The sequence below is a fragment of the Sorex fumeus genome, unplaced genomic scaffold (assembly GCF_029834395.1).
Source record: "Sorex fumeus unplaced genomic scaffold, SorFum_2.1 ptg000128l, whole genome shotgun sequence".
In the NCBI taxonomy this organism is placed as follows: Eukaryota; Metazoa; Chordata; class Mammalia; order Eulipotyphla; family Soricidae; genus Sorex; species Sorex fumeus.
The window spans coordinates 19813751-19837374 of record NW_026606185.1 but is presented as its reverse complement, the minus strand read 5'-3'; the positions used below and the strand labels follow the sequence as shown (position 1 = coordinate 19837374).

Below are 23624 nucleotides of genomic sequence, written 5' to 3'. Positions count from 1 at the left end.
GCTGCTGTTGTTGGTATATTTGGTACATCAGGGGTGGCTTGACAGGCTCTGCCATGCGAGCTGGATACTCTCAGTAGCTTGCCGGGCTCTCTGGGGAGGAGATGGAGGCTTCTGGGGTGTTCTCAGTCTACCGAATGTAAGCGCCTGGTGATCAGCCTGCTGTAATGATTTGTATGTTGAAAACACACACCTGCCTGAGTCTCTGGGCAGTGCCTGGGGCATCTGTGGCCTCATGTTTATCACCCTGAGGTGGATGGAGTGTGCCTGGAGGCTGCTGAATAGCTACCAGAGCAAGACCCCATCATATAGGGTCTGTGCCAGGTCAAACACCTATGCCGAGTCCCAAGTCACTCACTGGTTGGCGGACAACGTCCTGCAGAGGACAAGTCATTGAGCGGGCCACTGTCACTGTTTCATGCTCGATGGTGTTGTGACTCCGCCCAGCCGGGGGAGGAGGTGATGCTGCAACCACCATTGCAGTTTTTCCTTGCCCCACAGACGCCATTACAGTTACAATCATACAATGTCCAAACACCCATCCCTCCACCAGTGCTCATTCCCCACCACCAATCTCCCGAATATATTCCCCTTTTCCCACCCTCCTCCTGCCTCCCTAGCACACAATTTCCCCCACACTCTCTATTTTTAAGCATTATGGTTTGCAATACAGATACTGAGAGGCCATCACTTTTGGTCCTTTATCTACTTTAGATAGCACACCTCTCCCATCCCGACCAATCGCTCCAACCATCATTTTCTTAGTGATTCCTTCTCTATTCCAGCTGCCTTCTCCCCTGGCTCATGAGGCAGGCTTCCAAATTTGGAGCAATCTTCCTGACCCTTGTGTCTACTGTCCTTGGGTATCAGTCTCATGTTATGTTATTTTACACTCCACAAATGAGTGCTGGCGTGGATGTGGGGGAAAAGGGACGCTCTTCCACTGTTGGTGGGAATGCCCACTGGTCCAGCCTTTCTGGAAAACAATATGGCCAGTCCTTCAAAAACTAGAAATTGAGTCCATATGACCCTACAATACCACTTCTGGGAATATATCCTGAACACGGTAACAAGTATCACAATGGAGATGTTTCTGGGCCCGCTTGAGCAAATTGATGAACAATGGGAGTGACAGTGACAGTGACAGATCCCAAGGATGCAAAAGAGCACAGTAGAAATGACATGTGTACCTTTATGTTCATTGCAGCACCGTTCACAATAGCCAAAATCTGGAAACAACCAGAGTGCCTGAGAGCAGACAGAGAAACGTTGGTACATCTACACAATGAAATGCTATGCAGCTATTAGGAGAAATGAAGACATGAAATGTGCTTATAAGTGAATAGACATGGAGAGTATCATGCTAATTGAAATATGTCAGAAAGAGAGGAACAGACATAGAAATTTAAAACTTCTTATAAGTTACTTCATAAAATTTTTCCTTTAAAAAATGTCCATATCAAACACCTAGCTCACTGTAGCTCTTCTACAAATGTAACTCCCTTGCCTCTGCTTCCAAGAACCTCCCCTGTGAATAATCAGAATAAGATACTGCAACTGAGCACAAAGATTCACATTAGAGAACATGAAGCAATATCTCAAATCCCAAAATATAAATCTACTCTCACAAACTAGTTAAATATTAAAAACATAATGCAATATACACTCACCAGAAAAAAATCATCACTGAGCTTTTAAATTTAGGCAGATCAGAATGATTCGGCTCAGCGAGATAGCCATCTGCTTCTGAGCACACAGCTGCTGGCCTTAAACAGCAACTTTCCATGATTCATGACTTATTCATCCCAGGATGTACTCAGACATCTGCTTTAGCATCAATTCAGCTTGTTATAGCATTTTGTTTTAAAGTTTCATAATCTCTATTCGGGTAATACAGTTAAAATATAAGTCATCTACAGAAACAATCAAATGTAGAGCTCCCCAAGACTGACAATCCAATCTTGAACTTATGTAAGTATATATTGAGAAACCACATCACTAGACATTCCCCTTTAATATAATAATAGCTACCACCATAGTTCAGGCATGACACCTTCACCTTCATCACCACTCTGCAAAGTAGATAGTATGCCTTTCATTTTATAAATGATCAAATCAACAAGATTGGATCACCTCCCAACCCCACCAAAAGTGACATGGCAAAGGCAAGCTGTTTGTACCCTGGCCTATCTGCCCCCAAATCCTGAGTAGCAATCAATGCCCTATATTTGAACTGCAGTAGAATAATTGAGTCTCCTAGATATACAAAGAAGCTATTTCTCAATTCAAGAAATACATTTCATATGGCATTTAGTCAATATAAATGCCTGAAAAAATATAAAACACAACATAAATGTGCTGGATATTTTTATTCTAGTGATCAACTTTTAGTAATATTGACTGTTTGAAATTTTTTCACTCTCTATTACTGAGCAGCATCCTAGAGAAGATAAAGTATCAAAGAAGTATGAATAGGCAGAACATGAAAGAGCAGAACACCATGTATACTCTAAATTAGAAGATAAAGTAGTCAATACACAGATTTTTCTTGACAGGAGATCGATTGTGTCTATTTTTTTTGGTCTCCAATTCTAGTGTACAAAGTTTTACTGTTTCCAACTTACTTAAAATCTATGTTGTATAGATAAACTAGGTAGTTTTAATGTCAAATCTTTATTCTGTAGTATACTGGACAGCTTTTCCAAACCTTATTTGTACCTCTGTGAAAAATCAGAATAATGACAATTTTGTTCTAAATTTTTAATAGGATATAGTGCCTGGAATAGTGCAATGGCTTAGAGCTCCTAACTTGATGGCATAAGGTGACAAGTTTAAGCCCCAGTGCAACCACATGGAAATGAATGCAATCCTGGCAGCTCTGCTTTAAATCAGGAAGTTCTACTCTCTTTATCTCCAGCACAGAGCTAGAAGTGTGTGATCACCACAACAAAGGGGTGTGACCCTCATCAGACACTTCTGTGAGCTTGCAGCAGTACTAGAGAGTAATACTAGAGAGTAACAATAGAGAATAATGCAAAAGCACCTCAACGAAAGAGAAACAATCCTGCAAACACCAAAAGAAAGGAAGTTGAGTTCTCAGTGAGAGCCATGGTTGAGTGTACAAGCACTGTAACTTGATGTATGACTATGGTGACTACCACAGCAAGTCATGTGTACGACCTACGGTGACTGTAACATCGACAACAGCAAAGAAGGGAAAAAGGTATAAATATACATAACAGACATGAAAAGGATGGAAATGGCATGGAATGATGACAATGCATTGTATAAATAATTATGTCAAAAATTGAGTGTGTATTCAGTAACCTTTGTTTTAAAAAGTGGGAGACAAATTCATAGATATGGTCTAAAAGGATATACACATAAAATATTGATTTCAGTGAATGTGTTGGAGTTTCAACAAGTTGAGTAAAGGGTGCTAGGTCTCTGGTAAGTCCGAGGAAGCTCAAATCAAGCACTGATTGCTGAGAGAGCATAAGGCTTAAGATGGAAACACAATCCAGATCATACTGTTAAGGAAAAATTAATTTTTGATTTTGTAAACAGGGGCTGGAGTGATAGCACAGCAGTAGGGTATTTGCCTTGCACGCAGCCAACATGGCCGACCCGATTTCTCCGCCCCTCTCGGAGAGCCCGGCAAGCTACCGAGAGTATCTCGCCCGCACGGCCGAGCCTGGCAAGCTCCCCATGACGTATTCGATATGCCAGACACAGTAACAACAAAGTCTCCAATGGAAACGTTACTGGGCCCGCTGGAGCAAATTGACGAACAACAGGAGGGCCTTTACCTTTACCGTTACCTTTGTAAACAGAAATATAATCCAATTGGCTCAGAAGTGAAAAGTGATTTGAATCACAAAACCTGTGCCTTAACATTGGGTGAATGAGTTACTCTTGTCTCAGGTGGGCTATACCCTGTTTGTCTTCTTGGATGTATCAGTGAATAATGGACTAGAAAACAGCGATAATGACTTCCTCCTGACAGAGAAAGGAAACAACTTACTACAATTTCTAGTACAGCATTTAGGAAGATTTCATTTTCTAGACTATAGCTCTGGACTATACTGTGGCATAACTTAGATTTAAAACTGTAAATTCAGCTTTTATTTTCTTTATTGACTTTGAATTCTTTTTTTTTAACCTTAGTAATATAATACTTTTTTATTTTTTTTTTATTTTTTTTTATTTATTTATTGAATCACTGTGGGAAAGGTTACAAAGCTTTCAGGTTTATGTCTCAGTCATGCAAATATCAACCACATTTCCCTTTACCAATACTTATTTTTTACCATGAAGAACCCCAATAAAACTCCACCCCCCACCCCTCCCCGTCCCTGTGAGGCAGATAAATTCTAGTTAACACTCTATCTGCTTTGATTAGATTCATTGTTTCAATAAAAGATTCACCACTATTTTTTAGAGTTTACCCCCCCCCAAATCAGACATGCTGAAAAAGCATTGTGAAGTGATTTGCTTTCTACAGCTGGGTTCAAGAATTAAATGTTGGTTTTGCATTTAGGCTATTTTACCTATTGACCCTGGAGGTATTTCTACTGAAAGTCAGATAGTTAAGAAATTGGTTTCTGTGTTCTGGAGTCGTGGCCGTGCTGGAGAGCCGCTCGTGGGGGGCAACTGGTGACCTCGGTAGAGCGTGAAGGATGGACCGGAATGCCCCTCTTCCCATGAGGTTTTAGTCGCCCCCACACCCCCGGCTCGTACCTGCTGTCCACAAGGCTCCCATGTGGCCGCCATCTTTCTTTCCAGAGAGAAGAGGGCGAATGGGGCAACACCCTTTCCCCTCCGGCAGACTTGATGGCCTGGATCAACGCACAGTCCGTTCACTTTTCTGCTCCAAGCTGCTGGGTTCTGCATTAAGTCCTTGTGCTTCTGGGGCCGTGGCTGTGCTGGAGAGCCGCTCGTGGGGGGCGACTGGTGACCTCGGTAGGGCGTGAAGGATGGACCGGAACGCCCCCCCTTCCCATGAGGTTCTAGTCGCCCCCACACCCCCGGCTCATACCTGCTGTCCACAAGGCTCCCATGTGGCCGCCATCTTTCTTTCCAGAGGGAGGAGGGCGGAAGGGACCAACACCCTTTCCCCTCTGGGCAGAAATGATTGCCTGGATTAACGCATAGTCCTTTCACTTTTCTGCTCCAAGCTGCTGGGTTCTGCATTAAGTCCTGTGCTTCTGGGGCTGTGGCCGTGCTGGAGAGCCGCTCGTGGGGGGCAACTGGTGACCTCGGTAGGGCGTGAAGGATGGACCGGAACGCCCTCCTTCCCATGAGGTTTTAGTCGTCCCCACACCCCCGGCTCATACCTGCTGTCCACAAGGCTCCCATGTGGCCGCCATCTTTCTTTCCAGAGGGAGGAGGGCGGAAGGGAGCAATACCCTTTCCCCTCCGGCAGACTTGATGGCCTGGATTAAGGCATAGTCCTTTCACTTTTCTGCTCCAAGCTGCTGGGTTCTGCATTAAGTCCTTGTGCTTCTGGGACTGTGGCCGTGCTGGGGAGCCGCTCGTGGGGGGCAACTGGTGACCTCAGTAGGGCGTGAAGGACGGACCGGAACGCCCCCCTTCTCGTGAGGTTTTAGTCGCCCCCTCACCCCCGGCTCATACCTGCTGTCCACAAGGCTCCCATGCGGCCGCCATCCTTCTTTCCAGAGAAGAGAGGGCGAATGGGGCAACACCCTTTCCCCTCTGGGCAGAAATGATGGCCTGGGTTAACGCATCATCCATTCACTTTTCTGCTCTAAGCTGCTGGGTTCTGCATTAAGTCCTTGTGTTTCTGGGGCTGTGGCCGTGCTCCAAACTTAACTCTGATTTTCAGGGTGAAAGATTGGGTGGTTTACTTCTCATTGATTACTTTGTATACAGAGAGATGTTGCGCGGCCGCATAAGCGGCCGCGCAGTTTTGAGAAAAAGTCCTCGTTCCCGCATACTCGAGCTGTGTTTGTAGAGGCTTCTGGTCACCGGGGTTCCATCTGGGGGAGGCGGGATGCGGCACCTACTCCATCTGGAACTTGCCGGTGATCTCGGCTCTTTTAGGAACCTGTTTTTTTTTTTTTTCCCCTCCGGGATCTGTGGTTCCCGCACCCTCCATGTGGTCCTTCTCTTAGACTGAACGCTTCAAAGATGGCGCTGGGGGGCGGGCTGTGGGCGTGACTTCCGGAATCAGAGGTTACCTGGGAGGTGTAGTCCGGCAGATTTGAGAAAAAGTCCTCGTTCCCGCATACTCGAGCTGTGTTTGTAGAGGCTTCTGGTCACCGGGGTTCCATCTGGGGGAGGCGGGATGCGGCACCTACTCCATCTGGAACTTGCCGGTGATCTCGGCTCTTTTTGGAACCTGTTTTTTTTTTTCCCCTCCGGGATCTGTGGTTCCCGCACCCTCCATGTGGTCCTTCTCTTAGACTGAACGCTTCAAAGATGGCGCTGGGGGGCGGGCTGTGGGCGTGACTTCCGGAATCAGAGGTTACCTGGGAGGTGTAGTCCGGCAGATTTGAGAAAAAGTCCTCGTTCCCGCATACTCGAGCTGTGTTTGTAGAGGCTTCTGGTCACCGGGGTTCCATCTGGGGGAGGCGGGATGCGGCACCTACTCCATCTGGAACTTGCCGGTGATCTCGGCTCTTTTTGGAACCTGTTTTTTTTTTTCCCCTCCGGGATCTGTGGTTCCCGCACCCTCCATGTGGTCCTTCTCTTAGACTGAACGCTTCAAAGATGGCGCTGGGGGGCGGGCTGTGGGCGTGACTTCCGGAATCAGAGGTTACCTGGGAGGTGTAGTCCGGCAGATTTGAGAAAAAGTCCTCGTTCCCGCATACTCGAGCTGTGTTTGTAGAGGCTTCTGGTCACCGGGGTTCCATCTGGGGGAGGCGGGATGCGGCACCTACTCCATCTGGAACTTGCCGGTGATCTCGGCTCTTTTTGGAACCTGTTTTTTTTTTTTTTTTCCCTCCGGGATCTGTGGTTCCCGCACCCTCCATGTGGTCCTTCTCTTAGACTGAACGCTTCAAAGATGGCGCTGGGGGGCGGGCTGTGGGCGTGACTTCCGGAATCAGAGGTTACCTGGGAGGTGTAGTCCAGCAGATTTGAGAAAAAGTCCTCGTTCCCACATACTCGAGCTGTGTTTGTAGAGGCTTCTGGTCACCGGGGTTCCATCTGGGGGAGGCGGGATGCGGCACCTACTCCATCTGGAACTTGCCGGTGATCTCGGCTCTTTTTGGAACCTGTTTTTTTTTTTTCCCCTCCGGGATCTGTGGTTCCCGCACCCTCCATGTGGTCCTTCTCTTAGACTGAACGCTTCAAAGATGGCGCTGGGGGGCGGGCTGTGGGCGTGACTTCCGGAATCAGAGGTTACCTGGGAGGTGTAGTCCGGCAGATTTGAGAAAAAGTCCTCGTTCCCGCATACTCGAGCTGTGTTTGTAGAGGCTTCTGGTCACCGGGGTTCCATCTGGGGGAGGCAGGATGCGGCACCTACTCCATCTGGAACTTGCCGGTGATCTCGGCTCTTTTTGGAACCTGTTTTTTTTTTTCCCCTCCGGGATCTGTGGTTCCCGCACCCTCCATGTGGTCCTTCTCTTAGACTGAACGCTTCAAAGATGGCGCTGGGGGGCGGGCTGTGGGCGTGACTTCCGGAATCAGAGGTTACCTGGGAGGTGTAGTCCGGCAGATTTGAGAAAAAGTCCTCGTTCCCGCATACTCAAGCTGTGTTTGTAGAGGCTTCTGGTCACCGGGGTTCCATCTGGGGGAGGCGGGATGCGGCACCTACTCCATCTGGAACTTGCCGGTGATCTCGGCTCTTTTTGGAACCTGTTTTTTTTTTTTTTTCCCTCCGGGATCTGTGGTTCCTGCACCCTCCATGTGGTCCTTCTCTTAGACTGAACGCTTCAAAACTGACTTTGAATTCTTACTAAAATGTATGAAAATAAAATGGCAAGAGTTCAAGCCATAGGATATTTACTTAAATGAGAATAGGGCAGCAGCCTGGCAGACCTCCACTACCTCAACTACCTCCACTACCCAGCCACCGCCATGCTCCAGAACGCTTTCCGGACACTCGAGCTGAGACTCACGCACAAGTGAAGCCCCACATCATAAAACACTTAATACAATATTACCACACCAAATTTAACGGGGTTCAAATATGGTTTGAAACATGGAAACACCTGCAAGGATGATTAGAGGCTGCCCTAAAAGCCTATATCCCTCTCAGAGAGCCTGACTAGCTACCGAGAGTGTTTCACCCACATGGCAGAGCCTAGAATGGAATGAACAGGGTGAGAGACTGTCTGAGTTCATCATGTTGACCAAGACCATCCATGGTAACTCACAATTCCAGAAGGCCAAATCGAAGTGTTGGACATGGGAGTCTCCCGGTGATGGTTCCACAATGAAATTGACCACATCATATTCAATCAACGGTCTTGCCTAACTGATATCACTGTTGTCCCAAAACTCCAAACGGGATTGGACCACCATCTCCTTTGTGCAAAATTCTACTTCACAGAGCAGGAAGAAAGGGCTGCAAAGTTTAAAAAGAATATTTCCAGAATGACCACCAACTGGGAGCAATTTGGCACTTTTGTGGCAACATGGGAAGATGCTGTCATTGACAACATTGACGAGGAATATGATCGACTGGTTCAGCAATTCTATGATTGTACGAAGAATGCCAAGAGAGAGATAGCCACAAAAAGACGCCTGTCTTCGAAAACTCTCAAGCTCACTCACCAACGTGGCTTGGCGCAAGCCTCAGGCAACTGCAAGTGAACATCTGAGCTCGCAAAGCTGTGCAGAGAAGTGATAAAGGAAGACCTCAAAGAGAGAAGAGCAGCAGTGCTGGCAGATATGGCAGAAGCTGGGAAAAGCATTTGCACCACCCGCCTGTCCTTTGCCAACTACAAGACCAAGATGACTGCCCTCTGACATCCTGATGGATCTATCACACCTTCCAGAAGGCAATGGAGAAGATAATCCATGACTTCTACTCGGATCTCTTCGATAGCCATGTCCACCTGCCCACATGCCAAATTCGGCAAAATGGGTATGTCGTTCCCACTGTTCTCCCTTCCGAAATCCAACACACCATTTCATTGGTAAAGAAGAGAACAGCACCAGGCCCAGACAAGATCGGGCCCAAACACTTGAAGAACCTACTATCAGTACTCATCAATACACTGGCTTGGCTCCTCACATGCTACCTGTCTGAATGCAAGGTTCGGTCCCAGTGGAAAACCAGCAGGACTGTACTACACTAGAAGAAGGGAGACATTCACAACATTGGCAACTATCGCCTGATCTGACTGTTGTCCGTCTTTTACAAGCTGTTCACTTGAGTCATCATAAATAGGATTGGCAGAACACTAGATGAAGGACAACCATGTAAGCAAGCCAGGTTCCAAAAATTATTCAGCACAATCGACCATATCTACAAGTTAACCAAGCTCCTTGTGGTTTCTCGGGAGTTCAAGATGCCACTCTATCTAACATTCATTGATTTAAAGAAGGCGTTTGATTCTCTTGAAACTGAAGCTGTCATCGAAGCCCTAGCCAAACAGGGCATTCATACTCAATACATCAGGATCCTCCATGACCTGTATTATGGATACTCACTACCAGGATCTCACCATTCTACGGGGAAGTGATCATCCATGTCAAGAGAGGGGTTCGGCAGGGTTATTCCATTTCACAAAAACTCTTCAGTGCCACCCTCAAGAACATCATGTGACGACTGGAATGGGAAGGAATGGGAGTGAAGATAGGCTGTAGGCAACTACACCACCTCCGCTTCGCTGATGACATCATTCTAATAACACCAAACATCAGCCAAGTGGCACAAATGTTGGCCAACTTCGACCATGAGTGTGGAAAGGTCGAACTATAGCACACTCTTGTGAAGGCAATGTTTATGAGAAAAGGTCTTGTTCCTGACATTCTATTCACTCTCAAAGGGACGAACATGTCCGAATGCAAGAGTTATGTGTTCCGAGGTTGAGAAGTCGCCATGACAAATGACCTGGCACCTGAGTTGCACAGGAGGATTGGAGTGGCTTGGAACACCTTCAAGAGTGTCAAAGAAATAGCTAAGAGGATGAAGAACCTCCAGCTCTAGGCACATCTCTTCGATTCCACTGTTCTTCCTGCATTAACATATGCCTCAGAGACCTGGGCCCTACAAAAACAGGATGAGAATGCTATTCGGGTCTCCCAAAGAGGAATCCAAAGAGCTATGCTTGGAGTATCACCTTCACTCAAATGAGAGAAAGAATCCAAAGTTCCGACCTCTGTCGATAATCAGGAATCAGGGACACTGTCTTGTTAGCCAAGGCGTCAAAAATCAGATGGGCTGGACATGTAATGAAATTTGGAGACGAATGCTGAACTAGAGCCATTACCGGCTGGATTCCAAGGGAACGTCAAACGATCACATGGCCATCCACCTATGAGATGGTCAGACTTCTTCGTCAAGACCCTGAACAATTGGTTTGACGCTTTTTGTGTTCCTAGAAAGAGCAGATGCCATTGGGCTACACTAGCATGCAACAGGGACAAATGGAGACCTTACTGACACCCACTTGAGCAAATTGATGAGTAACGGGATATCAAGTGATCAAATAATCAAGTGATCAAGTGATCAGATAAATATTCTTGCTTGTTTCTTTTTCATGTACTTGTTTATGCATTTCTACTGAGCATATGCATAAAGATAAAATTCAATCGACTGATAACATGTGGGTTCTCTTCAGCTTGCCAAAGTTTTTATACCAATTTCATTCCTGCCAGCTCTGTGTACAACCAGCAGGTTCTCCATATCCTAACACTTGTTATTGTCAGTATTTTTTATCTCCTTTTTCTTGTTCTAGGGATGCTAGAAAAATGGAGACATTACTGGCACCCGCTCGAGCAAATCAATGAGTAGTGGTATGTCAAGTGACCAAGTGATCAATGAGAATACAAAATTACATAATGTAGTTACAGAAGAAATATATCTGGGAAGTCAGTTGTTGATTCTACCTTTCAAATGATGTACATTTGATTAAAAAGCAAGACACATCCTTTGAGCACCACCAGGAGCAATCCCTATGCACCAATCCAGGAGTAGCCCTTGTGCAACATCAGATATGCCCTTCCCCAAAACAGAAATAGAAATAAATAAAACCCTAGATGCAACATTACTCTATCTCCAAGACACATATATTGAATACAATGACAAAGGTAATTTAAAAATAAAATGTTAGAAATAATAATGCAGTTGATTCTCTGTTCATTATTTATTACAAACAATAATGCAGTTGTTTGTAGTAAAGTTCTATTAAGCCACTACAAACACTGATTTAGCAACTATAAAATCATTTCTCCTAAAGACACACAGGCTTATATTCCTTTGAACCACTGATCACACATTTTTGTCAGTTGAACAACACAAACCTTGTCTTATGTATGTTTGTAGTAAAGACACATTATATGTTGTATATCATTGAATCAACACTGAAATCATAGATAACAACGCCATAATAGTAAATGGAGCTGGAGGAAGAGTACATATAATAAGATTTGAAGATGAATCCACTTGTATGTAAATTTCATGACTTCATCTTTTCTAACAGCTACATAGTACTCCATTGTGTAAATATACCAAAGTTTCTTTAACCAGTCATCTGTTCTCAGGCACTCGGTTTTTTCCAGATTCTGGCTATTGTAAAGAGTGCTGCAATGAACAAACAAGTGCAGATGTCACTTCGACTATACTTTTTTGCTCACAGAAAGTAATTTTAAGGTGCAAAAATCAATCAAAATCATAGTAGGATTCAGTATAGATATAGACAAACTGATTCTAAAATTTGTAAGGAAAGGCAAAGGAACTACAATGTTCAAAACAGTTTGGAAAAGAGCAACAATAAAGGAAACTACTACTTAATTTGATTACTATTAAACTAAAGCAATTAAAATGGTGTAACACTTGAGGAAAATATAAACATATAGATGAAATAAATAGAATACAAAAATAGATCTATGCAAATATAAATAATTTTAATAAGTTGCAAAGTGAATTCAATCGATTTAACAAATGGTATTAGAACAAATGTACATTAAAATGTAATAACGAATTAATTCTGACTTATAGCTTGCTATAAACTAAAATTGTTATAACTTGTTATGCACTAAATGTGCCCCCCAAATTCATATGTTAATGCCCTAACCTCCCCAATGTTATGATACTAGAAGTGAGATCTTTAGAAAATAGATTTAATAAAGTCATATCAGTATTATCTAATTCCATTATTAGATCTAAATGTAAAATTATAAATATGTAAGAGAAAAAATGAAGAAATACTCCTATACCAGGTTGTAAAAATATTCTTGACTATGACGTTAAAAATAAAATCTACTCATCTCCTCTCCTCATTTTTGGATGGAGTTATTAGTTTAATTGTTGCTGAGATGATTACAATTTAGATTTTGGAGATATTATCTGACGTATTGTTTTATCTGACGTATTGTTTCTCCCATTCAATTGGATATTTTTTCATTTTAGCCCTGGTTTCTTTTGATAAAAGAAGTCTGGGGACAGAGGACGGGGGCAGACAAGAGACAGTACTGGGGAAGGTGCTTGCCTTGCACATGGCTGATCTGAGTTTGGTCCCTGGCATCACATATGATCTTCCAAGCCCCATAGGAGTTGTCCCTGAGCATAGAGCCAGGAATAAGCTTGGAGCATGGCCAGATTGTGGCCCTTAAACAAAAACAACAACAAAAAGTTTTCATAAAAATGTTAATTTGAGGGGAATAAAATGATAGCACAGCAGGTAGGGTGTTTGCTTTGCACGCAGCCAACCCGGATTGGATTCCCAGCATCCCATATGGTCCCCTGAGCACTGCCAGGAGTAACTCCTGAGTGCAGAGCCAGGAGTCACTCCTGTGCATCGCTGGGTGTGACCCAAAAAGCAAAATATTAAAAAAAATTTTAATTAAAATTAAAAAAATTAATGTTAATTTGAAGACACATACACGAATCTTGGACCCAAAAAACTTGCTACAGAGATGGCTCTGGACTTTGCAATAGGCCACTTTCTCTGGGCCACTCCAGACAGGGGCAGGCCCCGTCCCTCCGTCTGCCTCTTAGGAATCCCGGTGGCCACCATCTTCTAGAATTCAGCAAAAGCTCCAGGTATGAGTGGCGGTGGAGGCAAACACCAGGCCTCAAAGGACAGGGGAGAAGTTGGTCCTTCTCTTCCCCCCCCCCACCACCCCCTGCCCCCCACCCTGATGGGACTCTGAGATGACGCCCACATATGGCCACTGTCTACTTAATCTCCCATACAGCCATGATGCAGAGATGAATCTCAGACCCAAGCAACTTGCTTCAGCAATCTCTCCAGACCCTGATTATTAAAATTTTAGAGTTCCTAGAGTGTGCAGCCACTCCCTCAGCTGTGCAACATTATATTTTATCCATAACAAGCAATACAAAATAAGCTGTTTAGCATTGCCTTTTCATCAGGTATGAGGGGTGGTGGGACTAGTGTCGAAATATCAAATGTAACCAAGGTAGAGAGAGAGTACTGTGCAAATTATCTGCCACACAGGCAGGGGAAGGAGAGAATGGGGAGGCAGGGGAGGGGGAAAACGTGCACTGGTGAAGGGGTTGGTGTTTGATGATTGTATAATCGAAGGTCAAACATGAAAGCTTTGTTACTATACCTCATGGTGAATCAATAAAAGGGAGCAAAAATATTAATTTGATCTAGTCCCATTTTTCTATTTTTGTTTTTATCATCTCTGCCAACAGAATAACAATAAATTATAGGAAATACCTCTGAGGTCCATATCCTGGGGATTACTGCTTAAAGACACAGGGCTGGCCAATGGGCATATGTAAACGTGTTCGTCATCACTTATTATCAAGGAACTGCAAGTCAAGTTAAGATATGGAAATAACCCAAATGTCCAATGGCAGATGAATGGATAAAGAAGTTGAGGTATATATGTACAATAGAATACTATGCAGCCATCTGAAGATGAAATCTTGCAATTTGCTACAATCTGGATGAAACTGAAAGATATCAAGTGAAGTGAAGTAAATCACAGGGAGAAGGACCAGATGGTCTCACTTATCTGTGGTATATGATGTAATAAGACAAGTAATAAGATACGGGAGTGGAGAGTATAAAATTACAGGACTCCTGTGGCCCTGGTATGCAGAACTGAGTTCCTACAGAACTGAGAATTCCAAGTAAGGAGAGGGTGATCTTAGAATCCACCTTGATGGTACAGAAGTGAATTAACTCAGTACTATGGTAATATTATTTGCCTTGTAACCCAAACTATAATAATTAAGCTTTTAAAAATCTAAAACAATTTAAATACTTTAAGTGTGAAAGGGATGCCATGTAACCTAACCTATAATGAAGCTTTTAAAAACAATTAATTGGCTCAGGAGGGTATGATAAAGGCATGTAAGGGGAACCTTGGTACATTGATGGAATGATGCTGACACTCATGTGTGGAAACATGAAAGTCCATTATTTAAAATATTGTAAATAAAGAGTGCCTAAATTAAAAAGGAAAAATAAAATCTATAGAAGAAAATTGAAAACTATACTACATCTTCACTGTAAAAAGACTCGGTTAAAAGAATGAAAAGTAAAGTGATACAAAAAGAGAAAGAATATTTGCAAATCACGTATCAACAACATATTTGTATCATGAATATGTTTTTTGAGTTTATCCAGAGTTCCGACCTCCATCGACGATCAAGAATCAGGGATGCTGTTTTGTTTGCCAAGGCATCAAAAATCAGACAGGCTGGACACGTAATGAGATTTGGAGACGACCACTGGACTAGAGTTGTGACTGACTGGATTCCACGGGACGTCAAAAGACCATGAGGCCGCCCACCTACCAGATGGTCAGACTTCTTCGTCAAGACCCTGAACGATCGGTTTGAGGTTCTTCGTGTTCCTAGAACGAACAGACACCATTGGGCTATACTGGCACACGACAGGGACAAATGGAGACGTTACTGGCAAATCAATGATTAATGGGAAGTCAAGTGATCAAGTGATCAATATGTTTTTTAAAAAAACAACACTTAACAATAAAAAAACAAGCACCTCTTCAAAAATATAACCTGGGCTGGAGATCTAATGATGAGTTCATGCTTTGCATGCTAGAAGCCCAGTTCAATCCTAGCACCATATGATTCTCTGATCACTCCCAAAAGCAGCTCTTGAGTACAAGGCCAGGAGTAGCTCCAAGCATCGTTAGATGAGACACAAAACACAAATAAACAAAAGCTGTCTGAAGTGCTGGACAAAGATTTTTGAAATAACCAAAGAAGATATACATGTGATAAATAAACTCCTAAAATATCCAAATTTAGCCACTGGGAAAATGAAAATTAAAATAACAGTGAATACCTCTATGCAATTATCACAAGTACAAGGAGGCAAGCAACTAGATTTCTCTGATATTACAGGTAAAGAGACAGATGGTTAGCCCTTCTAGAGAACAGTAAATCAGATTCCATAGTAAAATTCAATAGTTTCAAGCCTAAGTATTTAATGGAAACAAAGGAAAATTTATGCTCACATATCAATACAAATGAATGCTTACCACAACTTTACTGATAATCAACAAAAAAATCTAAAACAATTTAAATACTTTTACTGTGAAAGAGATAAACAATTAGGGATAGATTTATACAATGCATTATAATAATTTTTGATACATGAATGTGTCAGCATGGATGAATCTCCATGACACTATGCAGAGGTTTGAAAAGGTCAGTTTCAAAATGTTAAATACTGCATAATTTTATTTACATAAAATTCTGGAATAGATAAATCTACAGGGATAGAAAACAAATAAATTGTCACCAAGGGGAGCTGGATCAATAGTACAGCAGGTAATGCATTTGCCTTGCACGCGGCCGGCCCAGGTTCGATCCCCAGCATCCCTTATGGTCCCCTGAGCACCGCCAGTAGTAATTCCTGAATGCAGAGCCAGGAGTAACTCCTGTGCATCTATGGGTGTGACCCAAAAGGTGAAAAAAAAAAAGTCACCAAGGACTAAGAGTAAGAGGAAATAAATAACCACAAATTGCAGTAGCTTATTTGTTTGATACAATAAACTATTCTGTGATCACTGTACAACTCTATACATGTATTAATATTCATAAAATTGTATGCCTGAAAATTTTTTATGAATATTTTTAAAATAACTAATAAAATTTTTTTAAAAATCTAAAGCTCAAGATGTAGCTCATCTTGAAAAGAGAATCTTTAGGGTTTACAAATTATAAATCCGCATTTAATATAGTCTTACATAATTTATTTTTTCATTGATCTGTCATAAGTTAGTAACAAGTTTACAAATAAAAGCTATAACTACCTTTCAACAACTAAGGTATTTTCTTAAGTATTTTTGACAGCTCTCTCTACTGTGCTCAAACATTTTTCAAAGTAATCTTAAAAGCCAAGGCTTGGTTTTCTAATTGCATACAACTATTCCATTATTATTCCCTCCAGAAATCATTACCATCATCTCTTGCTCAGATCATTTGCAAAAGAAGATAAATATCTTTGTGAACAATATGTAATGCTTGGAGACTATCCAAACAAGTATATATTAGGTACAACCATAAAGAGGTCCATTAATTCCTAAAGGACACACTAATCACTAAAGAATGTGGGAGTGATCCAGAGCTAAAAAAAAAAAAGTTTGTCCTCACTTTCCACCTTACTCTATTCTTTATTAGCTCTTCCTCAAAGGAGGAGGAATTGCAAATCTAGTCTTTCATAGTTCATAATTCTTTGGATAAAATATAATATTGTAAAGACACATGTATTCGTAATCATATCCTTTTTTCCTTTCAGCAACAGGCCAAGGAATACCCTCACATTCTCTTGTATTCTTTTTTTCACCTAATACCCATTCCAGCAGTTTAGTTTAGTTTCTTCTCTCCTTTTCCTTCTATAGATTGACAAGAATGGCTTGACCTTCTTATCTTATCTTTGCCCTCACAAATCCAACAGCACCATATGGAAATCAAAAACTCTCCTTCAAGAAACATTATTTTCCCCTTCAAAATGAAAGCTTCTGGCTAGAATAATGGGCTTGTCTGGGTCTCTTTTATGTGCAGGAACAAAAACATTTTTGCATATTGGTTTTATCTCTCTCATTATTTTGGCCTTGGTGGTATGTCACTAAATCTCATATTAATCTAGAGAGAAAAAAAAAAAGAAAGAAAAATCCTGCAGGCCCCTGTGGCCTGATGAATAAGGCATTGACCTCCTAGAAAGAAAGATCATGTCTTCAGTTTGGGGTTACAGAAGGAAGAGAACTAAATACAAGATGTAGAAAACAGGAGACCTCACTTTTGCCTTTGCCCTACCTTATTTTAACCTGTATTTATAGATGCATGCCACTTAAAATTTTTGTTTATTGCTAATTTTTATCAGTCCTAAATTTAGTGAAAAGAATAAGTAAGTAAAGGGCTTCGGACAACTAACTTCTTAAATAATTAGTTTCTGTGGTCCCTTGCCTTTAAGAGATTTAAAAATTAAAGAGATTTAAAAATTTATATTTCCTAAGTTAAAGTCCTTCCAAAATGTCAAAATATATAATGGTACAAGAAAGAGAAAAGGCGTAGAACTTAATTATCTGTCCTATGTAAGATAATTATGAGAATACATCAAAATAACTTGCCATTACCTAAGCCCTATTTCTTATAATCTAACTCTAGTCAATATAAAAGAATATAAGGGCATTTTATACAATATAAACTTTATCCAAATTAGGATGAAATAAAGCCCAGCTCCATTTCCTCTACTTTCCCTTATACTTCTGGACTCAAAATTGTTTTATGAATTCATCACTTTTTTCATGTTTATCTCAAAGATAAGAAAAGATGTAGCAGAATTCTTCAAAGGCAGCTCAGTACACAGAGGCAAGTCCATAACTAGAACTTGACTACCTGTTTCTCTTCATCAAAATCCAAAAAGCTGGTTTTGAAAAGCATAATACTCACTCACCCAATCATATAAATAGGTCCTTTTAAAGTCGTAGTTATATTCACCTTGGAGTATTTGACTTTATTAATTAATTTTGGGGTAATCAATGTATATTTGTTTGTTCTCTCCCTTCCTGGGTTTGGCTTGGAGAAAGGAGTAGGGTGCATTTACAGGAACTCTTACAAAACATCTGGATCCCCATGATATAGAGCTCTGAGTAACAACAGTCCTCAAAATGAGGTTAAATGCCTCAAATTAAAAAAAATAATTCATTGTTCTGATTTTCTTTCAAAATATCACTACATGAGTTACAAGACAGAAAATCAGCAAAAGGTAAACCAACCTACTTAAAACTGTTCTTACTGACCCAAAGTACTCATGAGATATTATTTAAAATATCTCAAAATTGAAGAAATGATCCAACACATGTTTCTCCACATCATCTATCTAAATCTACTCAGGTCAATTTACATTGTTTCTTTGAATAACAACTACTGTTGTTAGGTGGGAAATATGAAAGCAAAATTTGGAAGAAATATAAAAATATATATCCCTGTCCAAAGAGTGAGAAGTTTAAGTCAATCCACTTCCATTCCCAGTTGACTAACCACTCATAACACAACCCTTCACCCATACTCACATGCTTAGGAAATATCTAGTTAACAACATCCAACAACTCTAACTCTGAACAACACCAACACATGCTCCACCTTTCCAAAGGAAGGACTTTCCTTTATCTGCGACTGACGTTGGACCAAAATCTGCCTTGTGCTCTCAGACTGGCAGAGATATTTTGCCAAATACTGTCTCTATGGGGTAGGGGAAAAAACGAAAATGTTCAGCTAAAGGATGACTGGGGCTGACTGAAGCCAGTCTCCCTGGGGTGGTACATTAGGAAAAACACTGTTTACTTCACAGGGTAATTTGAAGTTCAAATTAAGGAAACAGCATGGGAAGTGCTTTCTGTAAAGTGTTAAGTGATTTGTAAATGCAACAAAGAATTGTTATTTTCCAACTTCACACACCCTATGCTGATTGAATACCCTTCGCTGTACAGAACAATTCCTCCCCCCCTCACTGAATTGCTTGGGATCAGCAGCATAAGTACTGAGGGCTTTCCTCTAAGGCATTGCTCCCAGTTCCTGCCTGTAAGGAGTATCAGAGCTGAAAGCGTTTTCTACCTCCCTATCTAATATCCTTGTTTGAGTGCTGGATTGTGACTTCCGTTTTCCAAGTCTTGTTAACACTTTTGAAGCCCAGACTCAATTTTTTAATGCCAAAATGCATTAGATCTCCCATCCCCCAGCCATGTGGACACAATAAATGTAATGCAACTTTTCAAGTTAAAGAACCATAACAAATTAAAAGAGTTGTAAACTAGCCCAGTATTCAGTCTTCTTGAATGAAAAGAGCCTAGAACTTAAAACGGGATGGGGAGTTGGAGATGAGGGAGACTATCTACCGCTAGAGACAACATCATTCATTACCAATGATGCTGCTTTTCCCTGGCACTCCCTCGCTGCACCTGACTACCTGAAACTAGCACCACTAGGTCCTCGCTGGGGGATGGAGGAGGCACGCAGATGGGAGGGAGGCGGACTCAAACGCAAGCACGTGATAATAAGCTGGTCAAACACAAACAATTCTGCCTATCTGCCAACTTGTAACCTCAGTTAGCAGTAAAGGCACTAAAGTCCTTCGCTGCCAGTTCAAAAAAAAAAAAAAAGAAAAGAAAAGAAAAGGACACTGCAACCGCCAGTGGCGCCACAGCAGCAGCAGCCTCTAAGCTGCAGCGTCCAGCGGGAGTTTCGGATCTAATTCTTGGAGGAGTATTGCTCCTCTGGCCCTCGAAACCCACTCCCCTGGGCTTAGAACACTCTTCCAGAAGTGGGTCACACAGACACTTCTACAGCGGGGGAGCTTGGGGGGGGGGGGGGGTGGCCGAGATGGAGAATCCCACCGAAAGAGCCCTCAGCCCCACCTCTCCACCTTCCAGACCACCGCGTCACGGCGCCGGGGTTCCCGAGGAGCAGCTGCGGGCTGGTGACGGAAACTGCTAGAGGGCACCTAGGGCAGGACGCCGCGGGGGGGACAAAGACGCACAAAGAAGCTCCCTCCCCTCGCACGCCGACTCTTAACTCGGAGACGCGCCAGGGGGACTTCGGGAGAGGCCCACCCGCGCCCTCCGCTTCTCTAACCCGCCCCCCTCCATGGACACTGGGATAGAAGAAAAGTGTAGGGGTACCTGGAGCGAAGACCATGATCTCCTCCGGCCGCAGCGCCCCGAGATGCAGCGACGTGGACAGATGCACTCGGGGCGGAGGAAGGCCAGTGCTGGGGGAGTCCGCGCGGGCCGCCGGCCAGGCGCTCAGCACCGCGGACAGCTCCCGGCTCGGCCGCGGCCGCGCGCTCGGCCTCCACCACGCGCCGCGGGAGGAGGAGGCGCCCGGAGCCTGCCCGGGAGCAGCGCACTCTGACCGCTGCCTCGGGAGGAAGGACGCTGCCTCGGGAGGAAGGACGAAGGGAAGAGAGGGAAAGGTAATTGCCTGGCTCCCCGCGGGAGACGGCGCTAATTGCCTCTAATTACCTGCTGTCGCTCGCCTGCTGGATATTAGACTGACATTTGGGATGAGTTTGCCTCCCCACCCCACCCCCAACCTTGTCTTTTCTTTCTGTCTCTTTTTTCAACTCCAAGAGTCTTACTCTGAAGACTGACTCTGAGTCCCCCAAGTTGGACTGAAGGGTGGGGCTTCCAAGTTAATGGGTCTTTGGGGAGCATGAGACCACTCTGGGACTCCGGGGAACCGGGGACCCGGTAGGACAGGGTAATTAGGGGCGTGACAGAGGATGTCACTCTCATCAGGGCCCACTAGGTGACCAATCCTCTTCTAGAAGTTTCTAAGCTAAAGGTTTCCAAACCCCTCATATATATATATATATATATATATATATATATATATAAAACTTTATCACTGTCATTCAGTCGTTCGTCCATTTGCTCGAGCGGGTGCCAGTAACATCTCCATTTGTCCCAGTCCTGAGATTTTAGCAGCCTCTCCTTACTCATTCTTCCCAGTGGAAGAATAAGTAAGGATATATATATATATATATATATATATATATATATATATATATATATATATCCAATACACAGAAAAGAGATCTGCAAGAATCAGGTTTCCTCCACCAACAAATGCAGTCTTTTTAAAAAGTATGAGATGAGCCAACTAAGTATAAAAGCCGTGATCAGGTCACTCAAGAAACCTTAATGCTTCCCCTACACAACTGAAAAAGATGCCTCCTTCATACACACTCAGTTATACTCTAAAAGATACTTGAATATGCCCCACTCTCAGTTCATGCTCTGTCCAGTTCGCTAGTAACGCTCCTCAGGGGAGGCTTCCACTGGGCATTACTTGACTGGAAACTAACCAATCTGATACAGTGTCAAAGCCAAGGTGACAGGATCTTTCAGCCTCAGATTCAGTTGCTTTGGCTTTTATCCCTTTTTTTCTGAATGACTTTTTCCATGAGCAAATGATAAGCTGACTCATTTGAAGTGTTTTGCGAATTTTCTTCATTTGCACCTCTCCTGGAAAAAAATATTCGGCTATCCTGAAAACACAGTAATTCCTTAGTAATTTGATTGATAAGGTTCTATACTCTTTTGGCAAATATAAAGCATTCATAACAGCCTATTGGCACTGCTTTTGTACAAAGCCATCTGAGAGATGGAAAATGCAAATAGTTTCACAGCTCTCAAACTACAGTTTGCATGGAGGCATATGGGCAACCTCAGCATAACATAATCAGTACTGCTCTTAGCACCTGGTTCAGCATAGGCTGGAACAGATGGGTCCTGCCTCAGAAGCAACAAAATGCAAGTTGGCTGATGGTCAGGATGAAGTATGTGCATGACAAGATGCAATTTTTTTCATTTCTTGCAGCTACACCAAAAGTCAAGAACCAATGAAACTGGACTCTGTCTGTCATCTTGCCTTTTTATTAAGCATAAACATTATGCAAAAAATCATTTGAGGCAGGGGAAAACTTCTTTCTCTTAAAATAATCAAAAAGGTTTTCTTTTACAACCTTACTTTTTGTTTTGTTTGCTCGCTTGTTTTTGTTCACACCTGGCAGTGTCCAGAGGTTACTCCTGACTCTGCACTCAGAAATTACTCCTGGTGGGTTAGGGGGTTGGGGGTGAGGAGGAACATATGGGATGCCAAGTATTGAACCCTGGTCAGCTTCATGCAAGGCAAAAGTCCTGCCTATCTGTACTATCTTTCTGGTCTCACAGCCTTGCTTTTTAAAAATGTTTTATTTTATTTTTTTTGCTTTTTGGGTCACACCCGGCGATGTACAGGGGTTACTCCTTGCTCTGCACTCAGGAATCACTCCTGGCAGTGCTTAGGGGACCATATGGGATGCTGGGAATCGAACCCGGGTCGGCCCTGTGCAAGGCAGACGCCCTACCCGCTGTGCTATTGCTCCAGCCCTGTTTTATTCTTTTAATACTTGGACAATTGCTCATGATTAAGTTCAAGAAAAAAAGAAAAAATAACAAAGGTACAGAAAAAAAAGACTTTGAATTCAGAGTGACAGCTCAGTGAGCTGGAGTACATGCTTTGTATGCAGGAGACTTAGGTTCAAGTGCCACATGGTCCCCTAAGCACTGCTAGGAGTAACCCACACACATCAGCCTAGAAAACGTGAGCACCGTCAAGTGTATCCCCATTACCAGGAAGGGCAGGGTGAGGCAGAAAACAGACTTTGGAATTGACAGACTGAAGTAGAAAGTCTTCACCATTTACCAGCTGTATGACCCTGGATGTTTTACTTAACGAATGTCACGTGCAATAGAAGGATAAGGAAAGATTTCTTGTGAGGATTAAATGTGATAGTGGACTAAGAGTGAAACAACAGCACTACCCCCAATTAAACCCATTTTAGGAAATCTGTCATCTGAGAATAGACGATATCCCAAAGGAATGCCAATTTAATGAGTTAAATTGGTACTTCTCAAATTCTAACGTGCACATGATTCTTATGGAAATCTTAAAAGCAGATTATAAATATGCATATCAAGATAACTGCCTGGTATTTCTAACAAATTTCTAACAAGTAGCCTTTGGTGCTACTCGTTCTCAAACAATACTTGAGTGGCATATTATTAGATGTATCACTATTTGAAAAGTAAATAAATCACTATAACTCCTTCAATAACGGAGCATATCCTTCTACATATTAAATAAGGAGTGAACCAAGATGGATTCTTATAGGCTTTCAAACTAGACAGAGACCAAGATATAAATAGAAGGGATAAAAATGTCTGTGAATGGTCCCATAGCTCTTTGGATTTACTTGCTGTGTAATATATGGTAACTTAATTTAGTAGAAACCAATGACACAGGTCAAGAACAAAAGGAAAAATTCTTCCTGGGTCTTCTTCAGCTCTCTTTTTCCCTTCTATCATTTCATTACTTTTATCTACCATATACACTACTGCTATTTAGCCAGAGAACAACATACAATTATTTTCAATTTTTACTACTTCCAGAGTAAATTCCATTGGTTTACTGAAATGCCTTAATGGTGCTA

The 23624-nt window shown here is 42.6% G+C and overlaps 1 protein-coding gene across 1 annotated transcript in view; it reads right to left on the bottom strand.

The window, feature by feature from the left end:
* AKAIN1 (A-kinase anchor inhibitor 1) overlaps positions 1-23624 on the bottom strand; it is an 88248-nt gene that overhangs the window by 55440 nt on the left and 9184 nt on the right. The window contains exon 3 of the mRNA XM_056138439.1: positions 20269-20527. Coding sequence (XP_055994414.1) covers positions 20269-20527 — 259 coding nt within the window. The remainder of the gene's footprint in view (positions 1-20268; positions 20528-23624) is intronic.